General features: G+C 32.3%; 1 protein-coding gene across 2 annotated transcripts; it reads left to right on the top strand.

Annotated features, from left to right (window-relative positions):
* Positions 1-231: 231 nt before the first annotated feature.
* LOC115875220 (ubiquitin carboxyl-terminal hydrolase 5) lies at positions 232-16267 on the top strand. Of its 2 annotated transcripts, none has more exons than XM_030890628.1 (12): positions 232-454; positions 547-672; positions 761-925; positions 3368-3782; positions 5074-5272; positions 5342-5434; positions 5676-5829; positions 7578-7778; positions 8175-8350; positions 13446-13684; positions 15483-15842; positions 15902-16267. In XM_030890628.1, the coding sequence occupies exons 1-12, from the start codon at positions 320-322 to the stop codon at positions 16072-16074; spliced, it is 2436 nt and encodes an 811-aa protein (XP_030746488.1). In that variant the 5' UTR covers positions 232-319; the 3' UTR covers positions 16075-16267. The 2 variants fall into 2 exon arrangements, with proteins under 2 accessions (XP_030746488.1, XP_030746487.1); XM_030890627.1 differs by having other exon boundaries at positions 743-925.
* Positions 16268-17552: the final 1285 nt, after the last annotated feature.

The following is a 17552-nucleotide window of genomic DNA, read 5'->3' as shown; positions in this document are numbered from 1 at the left end:
ACATCACAGCCATTCGACACTTAAAAACATATTTTTTAATTTTCCACTTAAAATCAATTATATTACAAAACTTTCAAAATAATCTTAAAAACGATCACGAATTACAAACACAAGTTGGTACTTAAGCACTGTTGTGGAGTAAAATTAAATTTTCTGAATGTATGTGATCCTTCTGCGCACTTTCATACCCCTTCTCCCCACCTCTATATCTCTGATCCGAAAACATTCTAGTATGTGTCATTTTTAGAGGTCATTTTTGTCAATGTCAAATCTTAAAACAAAACAACAATTTGGCGTGTATTTACGTTGATTTACGTCTATGAAGTATTTATTAATAGCTAAAATTCGCGAGTATATCATGGAGCAACTACAGCCTCATGTGAAAAACATTAAAATACCGACTGAAAACGACAAAGTTTACAAAGACGAGTGTGTCTACTCGTTCGATAGTCCCGTAAGTAGATCATCTTTAGGTTAGAAAAATCTGCAAATCAGAACGCTATTAAACTACAATTAAAACTACTTTAAAATCTAATTATTTTTAAGGAAAGCCCAACCGGATTGTATATTGGTTTAACCACGTTCATTGGCCTAGGCCGGAATCACGTCGAGAGGCATTTTAAAAAGACTGGCGAGGCTGTGTATTTACATTTGAAGAGGATATGTAGAGAGGTGATGTATTTTAACAAAATGTTCTCCACGAACGAGGTATTCATTGTTTTGGTATGTTAATCAACATCAGGTTTCATCACCAACACAGGGCGATGGTCCGGAAAAGAAAATCACCCGCCTGGCCATCGGCGTGGAGGGGGGTTTCGATCCCGAATCGGGGAAGAAGAAGTTTGAGTTTGAGGATAGCTATAAGATTGTTATTTTGCCGGGATTTCTGGAGATTTCGTGGCCTAAGTTGGAATTTCCAGAAGTAGTAAGTTCATTGTGTAATAAATAATAATTGTATAACGGATAAAAATAAAAGAAAAAACAAAGTTGTCCTAAGATGGTTTCTGAGGAAGTTACAGTCCGCACTTGAAACATATCTTGAAAATAATCAAGGTATGTATCTACCAGGGTTGGGTAATGACACGTAGAAAATTAATTTTCTATCCTGTGAAGGTACTAACTGCAGAAGATAAGAGACAGTAACTGATCTGAAGATTATTAGATTATTTACTAATTAACCTGAAGACTGTAGAAAAGTCTGATTTTATATTACCAGTTTTGGTTGTTCTATTTTGTTAATTTTACCAAAGAATCCTGGTTTTATAAACTATATACTTACATGTAATAATAATTGTTGTTTTTAGTTCTTATTTTTATCATTATGTTAGGTGTTATCATTTTTTTTTCTTGTTCTGTTTGAGTTTTCCTATTAAAAAGTAGTGTTTGTTAAATCTAAAACTTACTATAACTCTGAAATTGCCAACTATTATTATTTACTTACTATATATTTATTATATTAGATAATAGTAATCTCTCCAACGAATCAGGGAAGATTTTGACAGACAACATAAAAAAGCAGAAAATACAATATCCCTGTAAATTATAATGACAGACACAACTGTCACTGTTGGATCCTTCCATTGAAACCTCTATTTCAAATAATATAAAAATTCATAGTTAAGCTTTTGTGACATATTATCCATTTTTTTAATAATAAGTAACAATGAGAGTTATTATTATTATTAATTTATTTCTTGTAATAATCATTGTGTTAAAGTATTTAAGACAAATATAAACACCAAAAATGGCTTTCAATATACAAAACTAATTTCTACATTTGGACATGTAGAAAATTGTAGATACTTGGCATTGAAAAATAATATGCCGCCTGTAGAAAATACAGCAGAATATGTAAAATTTTCTACCTACCCAACCCTGTTCATAGGAAATGTTTCTTTTATTTTTATCTGTAGAATCGGCCACTGAAGTTTGGTATACTATTTTTTACACCCTGTATATTTATTTTGTATTTTTTTTTAATTTTTTTTTAAACACAAAAATGCAAATGAATGAAAAAGTTCGAATTAAACGAATATAAATATAGAGGGTGTAAAAACATGTACATACCACAGTTAACAAATTAAGAAAACACAAATTAAAAAACACATACAAATAAAAAATCACATAGGAATTTAAAAAATACATTAAAAAAAAACAATTAAAAAAAGAGAAAAACATACAAATAAAAATCAAACACAACTTTAAAAAACACAAATTAAATAACTCAAAATTGAAAAAAAAACACGTTAAAAAATAAAACACAAATTCCAAAAAAAATTAAAATACAACACAAATTAAAACTAAGCCAACAAACACAATTAAACAACATAAATTCAATAATAAACAAATTAAGAAATTTAAAAAAACAATTAAAAATAAACAAAAAATTTTAAAATAAAACAAAAAAATTAAAAAGTACCAATAAAAATCACAAACAAAAAATAAAGAAAAATTAAAATAAAACACAAGAATATAACAAAAAATCACGTTTTTTATATTTTTTAACAAACACAAATTAAAAAATATGCAAATAAAAAAGCACATACAAATTAAAAAATACACTTAAAAACAGTTTAAAAACATAACACAAAGAAAAAAATCACACAAAAAATAAAAGACATTTAAAAAACAAAAATTAAAATAAATTAAAAAAACTCAAATTTGAAATAAACAAAACACATTAAAATAAAACACGAATTCAAAAAAAAAATAAAAATACTTATTACATAAATTAAAACCAAACCAAAAAGACCACAAATTTAATAATATACAAATAAAAAAATGAAAAATTAAAAAAAACAAATAAAAAATAAACTCCAAAAAATTAAAAATACAAATAAATACCACAATAAAGAAAAATTAAAATAAAACCCAAGAATAATAAAAAATCACGGATTAAAGAATCAAATAAAAAAATTAGTGTTTTTTAATTTTTTTGAACAAACACAAATTAAAAACACTTGCAAATAAAAAAATCCCATACAAATTTAAAAAACACACTTAAAAAACAGTTTAAAAACATAACACAGAAAAAAAAAACAAAAAAATTTAAAAAAAAACATTTAAAACACAAATTAAAAAAATTCAAATTTGAAATAAACAAAACACAAATACAAATTAAAAAAAAATAAAGATAGTTATTACACAAATTAAAACCAAACCAAAAAGAACACAATTAAACAACACAAATTTAATAATACACAAATAAATAAACTCAAAAAAATTAAAAATACAAATAAGAACCACACTAAAGAAAAATTAAAATAAAACACAACAATAACAAAAAATCACAGGTTAAAGAATCTGATAAAAAAAACTATATTTTTTGATTTGTTCTTTTTTAATTTTCTAAAATCCTATTTTTAAGGTACTTCTCTCAGTCAAAGCAATAATCGACTTACCTTCGGCGAGCAAATTGGCAGAATTAGAGGCGCTGAGCGGGACGTGGGACGGCGAGACGAGGCAAGTCTCCAAACACGCCCAGAGCCTGGTCCAGCTGGAGAACGGTAAAAAAATCCCGCCTACAGGGTGGACATGCGAAAAGTGCGACAAGACTGAGAACCTGTGGCTGAATTTGAGCGACGGCTCTGTGCTTTGCGGTCGGAAGTTTTTCGACGGCTCTGGGGGCAACAATCACGCTATAGAACACTACAGCGTGACCAATTATCCGTTGGCGGTGAAACTGGGTACCATTACCAAAGACGGCAAGGCCGACGTGTTCAGTTATAGCGAGGACGATATGGTGGAGGATCCGTTGTTGGCTCAGCACTTGCAACATTTCGGTATGAAAATTATCTTTTGGATCGCCCTATATAGGGTGTCCCATTTTCGTTTTATGTTTTAAGGGATTTGTCGTTTTCAAATTTCAAATTCAAATAGTGCTAAATATCAAAATTGTCATTAAAAAAACAAAATACGAAAGTAAAATTGATAAAAGATATTACAAAATTACAAAGTTTAAATAAAAACCACTAAAATATACAAACACAATATTTAAAAGACAATTAAAAACTAAACATTAACAAGCTTTTGAAATTCAAATTTCTACATAATGCTGCTAATATCACATTCTAGAAACTCACTAAGAGAATAAAACGCCCGATTAACGAAGAGTGTGTCTTCAGAACAGACTTAAATTTTGTGATGGGCAAATCTCTAATAGAATGTGGAATTTTATTAAAAAAATGTATTCCAAGTCGTCTTGACATCTTTTTAAACGCCAACTTTTTAAATTTAAATAATTTTTGTTACGTGTAGCATAAGTATGGAGATTCATGTGGTACTCATTGATTCATCATCAAATAATATGATAAACAAGTTCCTATAAACATGGGTATAGAAATGCATAGTTTTAGAGTTAGAGGATGTTAAAAAATTGTAAAATTAGTTTTTTGTAATTATCTTAAATACCATTATTTTTTTATTTGAAATTGCTGTAGATTGGACTAATAGTAATAATAACTAATAGTAATAATAACTGATAGTAATAATACTTAATAATTAATAATAAATTAGGTAAAATATGTATAATTTATTAACTTTATTTTTATTTCAATTTTATAAATTGTTATTAATAAAATTGCGTTTATCTCATCAAGGAGGCCGAATTCGACAAAATATCAAGAGATAACTTTTAATTGGCATTAAACGGCCTATACAATTTTGATATCAAAAGAAAAAAATCAGTGGCGCACGTGTATTTTTTTTTGAAAAATATTCCAGCGATAACCCATATGCACGTCCTTGATGAATTTATCTACACTTTTTTAGCATTAAAATATGTAGCACTTATAGTAACTTTTACCCTCAAAATTTCGTTAGAATCACTAAAAGTACTTGGAAGAAAATCATAATAAATCAAAAAAAGATTAAGATTTTAACACTCTGTAGCTACGAAACAAAGCAGAATCGGACCTATGTTGATATGAAAAATAAATCTTATTTTTACGAAAAGAATATCCCCATGACAGATGGCACATGTTTTTTGAAACACCCTGTATTTAATTCAAAACGAGATAATTTTGCTTTCCGTCACGTTTGGCGCCCTGTATAAGAAATAAATTAATTCTTTAGGTATAAACATTTCACAAATGGAGAAAACCGAGAAATCTATGGTCGAATTGGAGTTGGAGCTGAATCAGAAAACCAACGAATGGTCTGCTCTGTGTGAAAGCGGTGGCAAGCTCAAACCCATCTACGGTCCGGGTTATACGGGGATGCAAAATATGGGAAATTCGTGTTATTTGAACAGTATTATGCAGGTTATATACAGGTGAATCTCTGTGAAAAGATCACAATATTAATTATTGAGATTTTTTTAAATAAATAAATTTGATTATAGGATTCCCGATTTTGTTTCGAAGTACTTTGAAGGATGCGAAGGGATATTTGACAAGGCTTGTGGTAACCCAGCTGAGGATTTTTCTGTACAAATGTAAGACTAATCGTTTAAAACTATCTATAATATACAGTGTGTTTAATATATTTGGATACATATGGATAAAAGTTTATTTTTTATTGAAATAATTGAAAGTAAGGTTGGGAAGGAAGAGAAATGCCATTTCTTCCACTTTTTATTCTGTTTCTTTGTTTTTTAGAGTAACTTAAAAGTAAACTTTCTAGCCTATATGTGTTTAATTTTTTAAACGCACTCTGTAAAACGAATTTTAAATTAGGGCTAAATTAGCATATGGGCTGCTTTCCGGTGATTATTCTGTACCTCCAGACTCTGGAGTGCCCGTTGATGCCGATCCTCCCGGTATAACTCCACACATGTTCAAAACGTTGGTGGGAAAAGGCCATCCAGAATTTTCCACCAAAAAACAGCAGGTATTTGAATCATACTAACTTAAATATAACTTATGAACTGCAATTTAAACCAGCCAGGTTAATTAATTTTGACAGTTGACATACGAAATAAAACAAACAAGATTGGCGTATACACTTGCGTGCATAGAAATCGGCCCAAGGCAAAATTTTAAAGTTAGCTATATATTTTTTAGAATCTATTTGTCAGATTAAGAAAAAATACATGCTGGTTGAAAGACAATTTTATATTCTTTGAAAAGAGTTTAGAGATATTAATTTGTATTTTGGTTTCTTTGAATTAAAGTTATTAAATTAATGCATGAAACAAATTATCGTTTTTTATTACTAAGAGGTATGTTATTATATATTTATTTATTTATGGACAATTAACTAAACTAAATTTTCGATAATGGGTATGACCCCCTCTTGCTCTAACAACATCTCTTTGGCATAGATTCGATCAAATTTGATATTGTTTCTTGCGGGATGTTAAGCCACTCTTCCTCTACTGCAACAATGAGCTCTGGGATAGAAGTTGGGACTCTTCGTCTAGTACGAATTCTTCGTTTTAGCTCATCCCATAAACGTTCTATCGGGTTTAAGTCTGGACTGCATGTTGGCCATTCCATAACCCGAAATCCGACCCGTGTGCCTTCGCATTGTCATGCATAAAAGCGAATTAGCTTCCAATGTAGTCGACGTAAGGTACCACATGAACTGCTAAAATCTCCTCAATATACCTAGCACCAGTTAAACCTCCTCTCCCGTGCCGACGGTCGCCCCAACGGATGAAAACTGGGTCAGTTCGCGCAGTCATAGAAATTGCATCCCAGATCATGCAGGAACCACCTCCATAAGCAATCCGCTCCTCAATGCAGCATTCTGCGAATCGCTCACCTGGCCTCCGGTACACTTTTCTTCTTTGGTCGCTACCATAGAGGCATATCCTGGTCTCATCTGAGAATAAAACAGATTCCCATTGTTCTAGTGTCCAATTCAGATGTTCCAGTGCAAAACGCAGGCGTGCTTGACGATGAGCTGGGTAAGTTTTGGACCAATTGCGGGTGTTTTGGGGGTCATGTTACTTTCGTTCAATCTTCGTCTTACTGTCCACTGACTAATAGTCACTCCTCGTGTTTCACGGAGCTGCTGTTGCACCTGAATAGCATTAAGACGCCGATTTCTTAACATTGTTGACACAATAAAGCGGCCATCACGGTCCGTTGTATATCTCTTTCTACCAGTTCCAGGTCGACTACGAAAGGATCGAGTCTCCTCATATCGTTCACACACTGTTCAAACCGCTCCGCGTGTCATATGTAGTTGCCGAGCTACAGCTCTCTGTTTAAGCCCATTTTCGATTAAAGCGATTACTTGGGCGGCTTTTCCGGTAATGTATGCATTAAATTGAAACACTAATCAAACAATGAAACACAACTAATCAAAGAATAAAAGAACAATGTGAAAATTTCGATTACAAAGGTAGTAATTGCAATATTTGACAAGTTTGTTATTCTTATTGTCACCACAACACAAATACCTTTTATTTGTTTACCCGTTGGTACGCATATAAACGATAAGTACCCTGAATAAATTTATGCTCATATTAAAGCATGTGAAATTGTCTTGAAACAGCTCATATTTTTTACTTGCCATGATAAATAGATTCTAAAAGACAGTTAAAACCAAAAGTTCACAGTGGGCCGATTTCTATGCACGTAAGTTTATATGTATTTTTTTGCTGGACAGACTATAGTAGTATTTTACAGGATGTCCAAGAGTTTTTGTTACATCTGCTCACATTGTTGGAACGGCACAATAACAACAGTTTCAACCCTGGCGAGTGTTTCAAATTCGAAGTGGAGGAACGTTTTCAGTGTGGCCAAAGTAAAATGGTGAAGTACATCACTAGGAGCGAGGTCTGTCTGAGTTTAAACATTCCTATGGACGCGGCAATCAACAAGGAGGAGGTAAATATATAATTTCTATCACACGATCGAAGAAAAACGGCGTCAAAAGGGCTGACGTTTACTTGGTCCGTTTTCTTCTATATTTTTTAAGGGCGCCTACTGCCAGTCGGCCTTAAGCAGGTTGTAATTCATTTTTATAGAGATAAAATGAATTTAAATTAAGTAGTTTAAAATTCGAGAAAAAATATTTTTTTGGAAATCTAAGTTATTATAAATTAGTGTTAATTTTTGACAAGTTTTATGTCAACTGTTAGTAAATGACGTCTAGAGATTGCTACCTCGCCAAAATTACCATCGATTGCCAATTCCGAGCCGCCTTTGACGTCGTTTTTTTTTCGATCATACGTTATTTGTATTTTTATAATACGGGGGTATACTGGAGTAATATATTTGTAGGTGGCGAATTATGAAGCAAGGAAATCAGAGGCAGAATCTCACGGTAAAAGATTAGATCCTGAATCGATTGTTAGACCAAAGATTAAATTTTTCTCCTGCCTGGAGTCTTTCACACAGTCCGAAGTTATCAACAGTTTCTTCAGTTCGGCTGTCAACGGCAACGTTTCTGCCAGAAAGTAAGTTTATAACTTCTTTTGGCACACACTATACAGGCCCGGCAATGGATCTCTAGGCATAGGAATTACATGCATTGGAATGAAACGCCTATAAAAAGTCTATGCTTAAACAGAGATGGACAACAACTTCCCCGTTTCCACTTCCACTACGACTGTCTACTTAGACAAACTCCAATAAGATAACAAATTTTGGAAATTCCGCCACCTCCCATCCACTCATGATACCCATCTCCCTGCCCTTTATTTATCGCCATTATTTTATTTCCCTTCCCGCGCCTCCGCACCTCGCTATTCTGACTCCCGTCAGTTCATCACAGAGTTGCCAGGTCTACCGGTTTCGTCTGTAAGCTACCGATCTACCGATTTAAAGAAAAATCTAACGATATATTCAACTGCGTCTTTAGTTTTTACAATAGAAGCACTTATAAAAAGCTGACTTATTTGACTAAAAATTAAGCGACTGCCGTGTTGGAATCTGTATAATTTGACTTTATTATTGTTTCATTAAATTTTATTTAGTAATAACACACATACAGGTCATCGTTCTGTCTAGTTGCAGAGTTACAGAGATATTCCTAAAAATCCTTATTACTCCTTATTACTCCTTATTAGGCGCGGTATTGGCGACATGCCCGAAGAAGTTGATATCTTTTGAAAAGATTTTATTTCATTCATCTACTAAAGTTGAACCCATATTTTCCCCAAAAAATGTAAACAAAAAACAAAATTTAAGTTAAGAAACAACCTAAATTCGGACAAATATTTTACTGATTTTCCCGTAAAAAAATATATTAATATGAAAAAAGAGTTGAGAGTTGCTACAGCTTTCCCATTGAAATGAAATTAATTTTAGATATCACTGATCAAAATTTGTACAAAGGTAAAAAGTGACTGCTACACTAATTTGTGACTGCTATCCCTACTTGTTATAGTTTTATATGTTTTTATTAATATATTAATATTATTTAATTCAATATTTTTTTTAATATCAAATAATATACCTAGCTATTTCTAATTCTTGTTATATTTATTATATTTGTATTTTATTTGAGTGATCTATTATTACGACACATAGGAATGCTAATTTTGGACTTAAATATTATATTTTATTTCGTTTCTGTACTTTTAATTTTTGTTGAAGATCTACCGAGAATTTTGTTCTCGTATGGAATTATAATCTAACCAACCCGGCAACCCTGTTCGGCTACTCCTTATAAAGTTTTTTTCGGCCTAATTCCTTTGTCACAGCCGCGGCTTTGTCAAGCGCCGCCGCCGACCGACTGTGTCGGGGCGACTGCTAGGAAGATCGTACAGTATTGCCATTTCATAGAATTGCACTTGCTATTTTAGAAATGATTTCAAAGTTTTGCATGTTACTTTTCGTTTTAGAAAGAAGTTATGTGCCTAGAGAAAACATTCTTAAAATTGTTTCGTACTTTATTTAATATTTCATTAAGTAGGCAAGATAATGGGATTAGAAGATTTAGGATTTTGACAAGCCAACATAATTTCGATTTAATTGAATGGCAACACTGTCCGTCCTGTTTCTATTTTTTCGATTCTGTTCTATTAGTAGGCGGTAGCCCCCACACAAGCGTCTTAAAGACCCGCCCGGCGCCCCCTCTCGCAGGGGCTCTATCGTCGTATCACTTCTATGATCACTTCCCCTATACAATGGTAGGGAAAAGACACTTTATCCGTCTCTGTTGCACTGCAGTGTATTTTGCAGCCTTACCATCTTTTTTTATCGCATTGAAAACCTCCTATTGCTAATATTCCTTTGCCAGCAGTGTATACAATTATACAGAGCGATTGAAATATGGTAATCGCAAAACAGTTTCCGATGCACGTGATCAACTTTGATTAATAAGCGATGGCGACAGCGCTGCCAGATTGTGATGGATTTATGAGATGAGTCTTAATTTAAAATTGACAAACAACATATTTATTATATCATTTTTTAAAGAGTTTTCCGTTTTATTTTTAATTTAATAACTAATATTTTAGTGATTAATTGATTTATTTGTTTTATAGCGTATTTTACTTATTACATGTTGGCCAAAACTAGTCGATTATGAAGATTATTATAAGCGTTATTATGGGTTATTTATTTATTGATGTACATCTTACAACACCATAAGTGGTAATAACAAGTAAGAGGGTGCTATTAATGCATAAACTAATAATCACAGAATTTAATAAAAACTAACTTTGAAAGTGGTATTATGTGCTTATCAACCAAACTTACTTTTCGGACTGCAGTCAAGCTTATTAAAGGATCTTTATTTTCACGTTCTCGTTCAAAATAGTTTATCAGGAAAGCTACAATGCTTCGGCGTATTTTCAACACACAATTTCAACAAATGCAATACAAAAACTCGAAAATTTAGTTCTTAAAAGAACTGTTTGTGCTTAAAAGGGCATTATACAAAATAATGACTGACACTAGCATGGGCGTAGCCAGGGTGTTTCCCAGGGTGGGGCAAGAAAACAAGGAAATTCATCATAACATAAAAAATTTATTAAAAAAACATGTTGGGTTTGTAATTTGTAAGTATTTTATTTTAGCATTAACTTTCTCGAGTTCTGGCTAAACTTGGACAAAATTTCTTTTTCATACTGATCCTTCGCGTTTAAAACTCTTTTTCGATGGACGCTCATCATGCAAAGTCCAACAAGTCGTTGTTCCGACATTGTTATACAGGGTGTCCCAGAAATAAGTGCAAATATTTTAACTGGTAGTATGTAGTATAGTTCAACCCCAGAAACACGACTATGAGGTTTTTTTGCGAAAAAAAAATGTTTTTCCGGGAAATTTGAAAAAACTTTTTAGTGCCACTTGTTTATTCACCTGAGATTTCCCTATGGTGTATCTAAACCTTGCAGTGTTGCAACCTCTTATGTTATCCACATTCTACATAGTTCGGCTGAACATAGTTCTACATTTATAAATTCATAGACAAATTTCTACTCAAAAAATTAGGAATGTTAAATTTAATCTTTTATCAGTGCTCATTATTAATAATTATAGAAAAAAAAACACATTAATTATTTTTAGTACTTACCCTTTCAATGAAAACTTAACAAAAACCACCGAAAATTAACTAAAACATTACGTTTATGACGTTTACGAAAATCTGTGTTATGCTGCAAAATAACTTTATTTTGGAATAAATTTAATAAAATGATTCATATTATTCACAATCAGGTCACAAAAAGAAATTCCCAAAATGTTTATCGTAATTTAGAATACAATTCAAGAAATTTAGAAAACAGCCCAACGAATAATCGATTCATTTTTGTTTTGTTTGTTTTCTTTCATGTTTCTCTATTTTATTTGAACCACTGTTTTACAAAACACCTTGAAAAGCGCACATTACTTTGAATACCTTTCTGAATGAATAAATGTTGAGAATTATTGTCTCTTATCGCCACTTTACGAACTACTTTCAATCTAAGAAAATACATGTTTCACTCAACAATTATTGACAACGTATTTTGTTTTTTCCCTATTTTTTCGATGTATTTCGACAATTCCATCGACAGCCTAACCGTCAACCAAGAACTGCCGCGTGTGAACTGGTCCTTTGAGTCGCCGGTCGCCGCGCCGTCGTGGCGGGCTTGCGTCTTGCGTCAGACGACGATGTTAAGCAACGTTGCCGTAGTTACAACAATTTCAAATTCAAGACATTCGAAGCAATCAAATTCGTATTAAATTTTAAAAATAAAACAGAGAAACATGAAAGGAAATAAACAAAACAAAAATGAATTGATTATTCGTCGGGCTGTTTTCGATGTATTGAATTCTGAATTACTGTGCGCTCCTCCGTCAAATGCAAAAATAACTGTCACTGTCTAACATCTTTAGCGCCAACTTCAACTCGGTCAGTAGATGACGTAAAGAAACTGACAGTGCAGGAAGATAGGAATCGAACTATCCTTATCTCTATATAGTATCCTTGGTTCAGCACCTTTGAATAAGAAGACTAAGGAAGGAGCATAATGCTATCCATGTACAGTACGTCTGTCCGTTCTGTAGCTACGGGATATCCGTGAGAGGGGAAACGATATTCTCTCGATATTTTTCGTAAAAAGATAGACGACGCGTCCCATCAATAAAAATTCGACAAATTTCCAAGTAGCCAATAAAATGAGTGGGCAGAGCGATTTGCGGTGACGTACTCGTCAAGTCGACGTATAAAATATATTGCTGTTTATTTAAATGTTTTTGTCCGCATTCCTTTCATAGCCACAGGTCCAGCAGACGTACTGTATTCATGCATGGTGGGCGGAAAAAGCACTCTAGGGTGGGGATCCTTGACAGTTCTGTTTGACGATTCATTTGACACATTTGAATTTGATTTGAAATTTTGTGGATTTGTCAGTCTTTACGGAGCTTATTTTATGTTATTTATTATTTATTCTACTACTGATAGTTGTATAAAGGTAGTAAATCTAGATGGAAATTGTGGCAGAACTTAAATTAACAGTAACACTATCGCGATTTATCGAAAAAGACTCTAAAATAGTTGTTTGTGTAACGTGCGGTAGATCTCGGCAAAAATGTGTGCAATAATGGAACAACTTTTTGCTAGTAAGTGACTATATAATATACATACGTGTAGTAAACCCATCATTTATGAAATTCACTTAAATTAACTAAATTATATATTTTTCTTGCATTTTAGCTTTTATTTATTACTTGTCAAAGATTAGATGTCAAAGAATTTAGATACGTTAATTTGACTTACCTGCTTCAGTAGCGTATCGGATGTTTGTGTTAATAAATACTTATTATAACTTATCTATTTTTATTAGAATTATATATTTTTATAACAATTTTAATAACTACCAACATTTATTCACAACGTAAAATAAAACAACAAATTATTGAGTCTACCCCACGTCTACCCTACATCATAGTTTTACATTTTTTAAATAAAATTAGAACGACACTGATAAACCGGAATTTAAGTCGGCCATATTTGAGGCCCATCGCGGTGTACCTAAGATTTTTGATATGCTCCTTCCTTAGTCTTCTTATTCAAAGTTCAGCACCCTGTTTAATTTTTTTTTCTTTAAAAAATTATTCTAGAACGACGAGATTGGCAACTTTCCCGGACTATTTGGTGATCCAACTGAAAAAATTCACTCTGAGGGAGGACTGGGTGCCGATAAAGTTGGACGTTTCCGTGGAAATGCCCGATGTGTTGGATATTTCAGTTCTGAGAGGTACAGGACCGCAGCCCGGGGAAGAGCTCCTACCCGAGCCCGACACTGCGCCTCCCGCGCCTCAATTCGATGAGGCTGTGCTAGCTCAGCTCTGCGACATGGGTAAGCTAATTTAATTATGTTTAATTTAAAGAAAAATGCGATAATTTGGTAAAATTTAGGTTAGAACTGGTATTTATGGCGAAACAATAGATAAACGGACAATCCTGTAGGATTTAATCATTTCTCAAAATCTATTGATGATTTTTAGTAGGGATGTTCATAAAGATCGATATTTTGAAATATCGATTCTCGAGAGTGTACATAATAATAAAAAAAGTAACAAGGTATTTAATAATCTGTAACTCTTACACAATTCCACAACAGTTATATCCATTATGAATAATTTTAAATTTTCTATGTGTTATTTCTTAGAAGGGATGTTCATTAATATCAATATATTAAAATATCGATAATTTAAAAATGATGATGTTATACAAATCGAATTTGTAGACAACTTTTTTAGCTGAAAATTATAAAAAAGTGGAAAGGTTAGGTTAGGTTGTGATTGTGATTGAATAGTCAGTTTTAATCATTCTTCAATTGTCTGTTGATTTGTAGGAATGTTCATAAAACATCGATATATTCAAATATCGATATTTTAAAAATTGGTATAATAGAATATTACTCAGTTCTATGATATTTAAATTCAGATTTAAATGTTAGTATATGACATAAATTAGGATTGATTGACGTATTCAATTGTTTTCGGTCGCTTCCTGTTTCACCGGAAATGACTACAACTTGATTTTTAAATGGCATCCTTGGTATTTTTTTACTTTATTCGATAGAAAATAACACTCTGAATACACTGACATATCATATGTCAACTTTTGACATTTTCGCATATGATTTATTTGAAATTATAACTTGCGGTTCGTTACGAAAATTTGACTAGAAATACCAAGTGTGTGGTATCAAATTATTCGTAAAAAAATGCTTTTTCCAAATATGCTAATGCGCCACCCTCGTTCTATTTGAAAAAATTGAGATATGATTAAAAATACGATTTGAGCATTTTCTAACTGGCCAGGACATGCCACTAAAAGCATTAGACGATCAAATCTATTTTTCTAAGGCTCCTTGATTAAGGATTAGTGTTTTTAACATAGCCATGGCACTCCAGATTGAATTTTAAAATACGATTTTTTATTAAGCGAGAATGTGAAAAGTTGACATATGATATGTCATTCTATTCAGAATGTCATTTTTTATCGAATAAAGCAAAAAAATACCGAGGGTGCAAAAATCAAAAGTTGTAGTCATTTCCGGTGAAACAGGAAGTGACCAAAAACAATTGAATACGTCAATCAATCCTAATTTATGTCATATACTAACATACCAAATCTCGTTTTTTTATCTGAAGAAATACAAAAATTATAGGGGTGAGCCACTTTTGAGACGCATCCGGTATACGAATCGAAGTTGGAATTTTTTCAGCTGAAAATAAGTATATGAAAAAAATGACTATTTAATAATCTTTAATTTAAAAAAAAAGTATCAATTATTTAGTATCATTGGCATTTTTGGTAGTACCGTAAGAAAAATGCACAATCCTGCCATATTTAAATTCAGATTTAACTAGATATTGATATTTGTTACTAGAGATGTACATAAAAATCGATATTTTGAAATATCGATATATACGAGCATTGTCCGGAAATATTTTGTCCGCATAATAATCTAAAGCATTTAAATAAATAGTTTTATTTTTCTAGAAATATTGTAGCTCCAAATGGAGTTTGCTTCCAACTGAGACTGGTTCAAAAATACCGAAATTCGATACATCAAAATATCGATAATTTTGCATAAAACGCACATCCCTACTAATTAGCTATACGTTAACTGACCAATTTTACAGGTTTCCCGTTAGAATCCTGTAAAAGAGCCCTATACCAAACGGGAAACAAAGGCGTGGAAGTGGCGACGGCCTGGATCATGGAGCACATTACCGATCCCGATTTCACGGATCCTTTCATCCCGCCCGGCACGGAACCATCCAAGTCCTCGTTCGCGCCGAACCCGGAAGCGTTGGCCACGATTATTTCCATGGGATTCACGGAGAACCAGGCGTCCAAGGCGCTGAAGAACACGGATAACAACGTGGAACGGGCCATGGACTGGATTTTTTCGCACGTCGACGATATGGATACGGAGGAGAACGATGAGGCGGCGGCGGCGACGGCGAGTCACAGGCCTAAATTCAGGGATGGGAATGGCAGTAAGTATTTTTCGAATGGTTTATTTGGGAAAGGTACATACAGGGTTCTTCCTTTTCAGAATATAAGTTAATAGCGTTCATCTCCCACATGGGAACGTCCACGATGGTAGGCCACTACGTTGCCCACATTCAAAAGGAAGGGCAGTGGGTCATCTTCAACGACAGCAAAGTTGCCCTGTCCGAACATCCGCCCAAAGACCTAGGTTACCTGTATATTTACGAACGGCTCTAAATAATGTACGAAAATATACGGTTCGAAATAAAGCTAATAGAACATGGAGGTTTATTTATGCTTGGTTTGTGCGAATTAATGTTTTAGAAGTAATATGGATTGAATAAAGTAAAGTAATTACCTCGAAGAGGTTTTATATGGTTTCTATATTGTGTTTTTGATGATTTTCTGTAATAAACTACGTTTTGATAGTCCAGTTTATTTTTTTTCAAACCATGAAAGGACATTTTTTTGAGGTTGGATTTTAGCCACAGAATATACTAACGAAAATTTTAGCTTTAGCCAGTGCCTTCTATTAAAAGATCAGCCTCCGGGCGAGATTTATGACGTCACGCTAGTTAGATATAACGGATTAATAAATATGTTGTAGAATACATGGAAAACATAATTATTCCTCAGATTTTTGGTTTGTATTTTAAAAATGATATAGTTTCAATGAAATATACATAATATACAGCTAATAACTACAACATATATACCTATTTATAGTAATAAATACTTTGGCAAATAAACTATGAACCATACAAATGCAGCAAATGTTTTACAATGTACAAATAATGTATAGGTACATAAGATAATGGGTAAAATGTAAATATATTTTAAATTTTGGGGTTTGAAAATCGATCTAATTTAACAAAAAACATTTAATATCTACTAATAGTGATGTATTATTATTTGCATTCACAAAATTTATATGTATATTTTGCAAGTATCAATGTTCGAAAAATTATATTTACAAATAATACAATATTATCTAAAAAAAGGCGTCTGCGATGGCTATGAAATGAAGATCGCTGGCATTTTATATGTTAAATTATTTTAAAATTTTTGATTTTCTTGGGATTTTTAGGTTCGGGAAAAACGCTGATTAAGTTTTCATTTGGGTTTTCATTATTTTTATTTGGTTTAAAAAAAAACGTTTCGGCTAACTATAGCCTTCACAGTGTTGTGTCATATGAGAAAAATAGTGTCGAATATAATCCAAAAAATTACATATACAATATAATTCACACCTCATAATGTTTACTGCAATTAATAAACTAATATAAACTTATCAAAAGTTGACCACATATTTTTTAAAATTATTATTCTTAACACTAAAATTATCTACATTGACTATGGAGTACGCAGTAAACATTATGTGCGTGGTGTGAATATTTTATATGCAATTTTTGGATTATATTCGACACTATTTTTTTCATATGACACAACACTGATGGAGGCTATAATGTTAGCCGAACCGTTTTTTTTAAACCAAATAAAAATAATGAAAAACCAAATGAAAAATCAATCAGCGTTTTTCCCGAACCTAAATTCCAAGAAAATCAAAAAATTTAGAATATTTAGAATCAAGGTTCAAGAATATCAAATTTTCCAAGATTGTAAAATTCTAGTTAATTATTTTATGTGTACAGTTATTTAGGGAATGTCATCGATGTTCATTTCCAAGCCAACTAGACGCCGATTTTTTTCGATGA

Source organism: Sitophilus oryzae, unplaced genomic scaffold, assembly GCF_002938485.1.
Source record: "Sitophilus oryzae breed Bouriz unplaced genomic scaffold, Soryzae_2.0 scaffold_1356_pilon_pilon, whole genome shotgun sequence".
Lineage (NCBI taxonomy): Eukaryota > Metazoa > Arthropoda > Insecta > Coleoptera > Curculionidae > Sitophilus > Sitophilus oryzae.
Note: the sequence above shows the minus strand (reverse complement) of the source record. Positions and strands in the feature narration are given on the sequence as shown.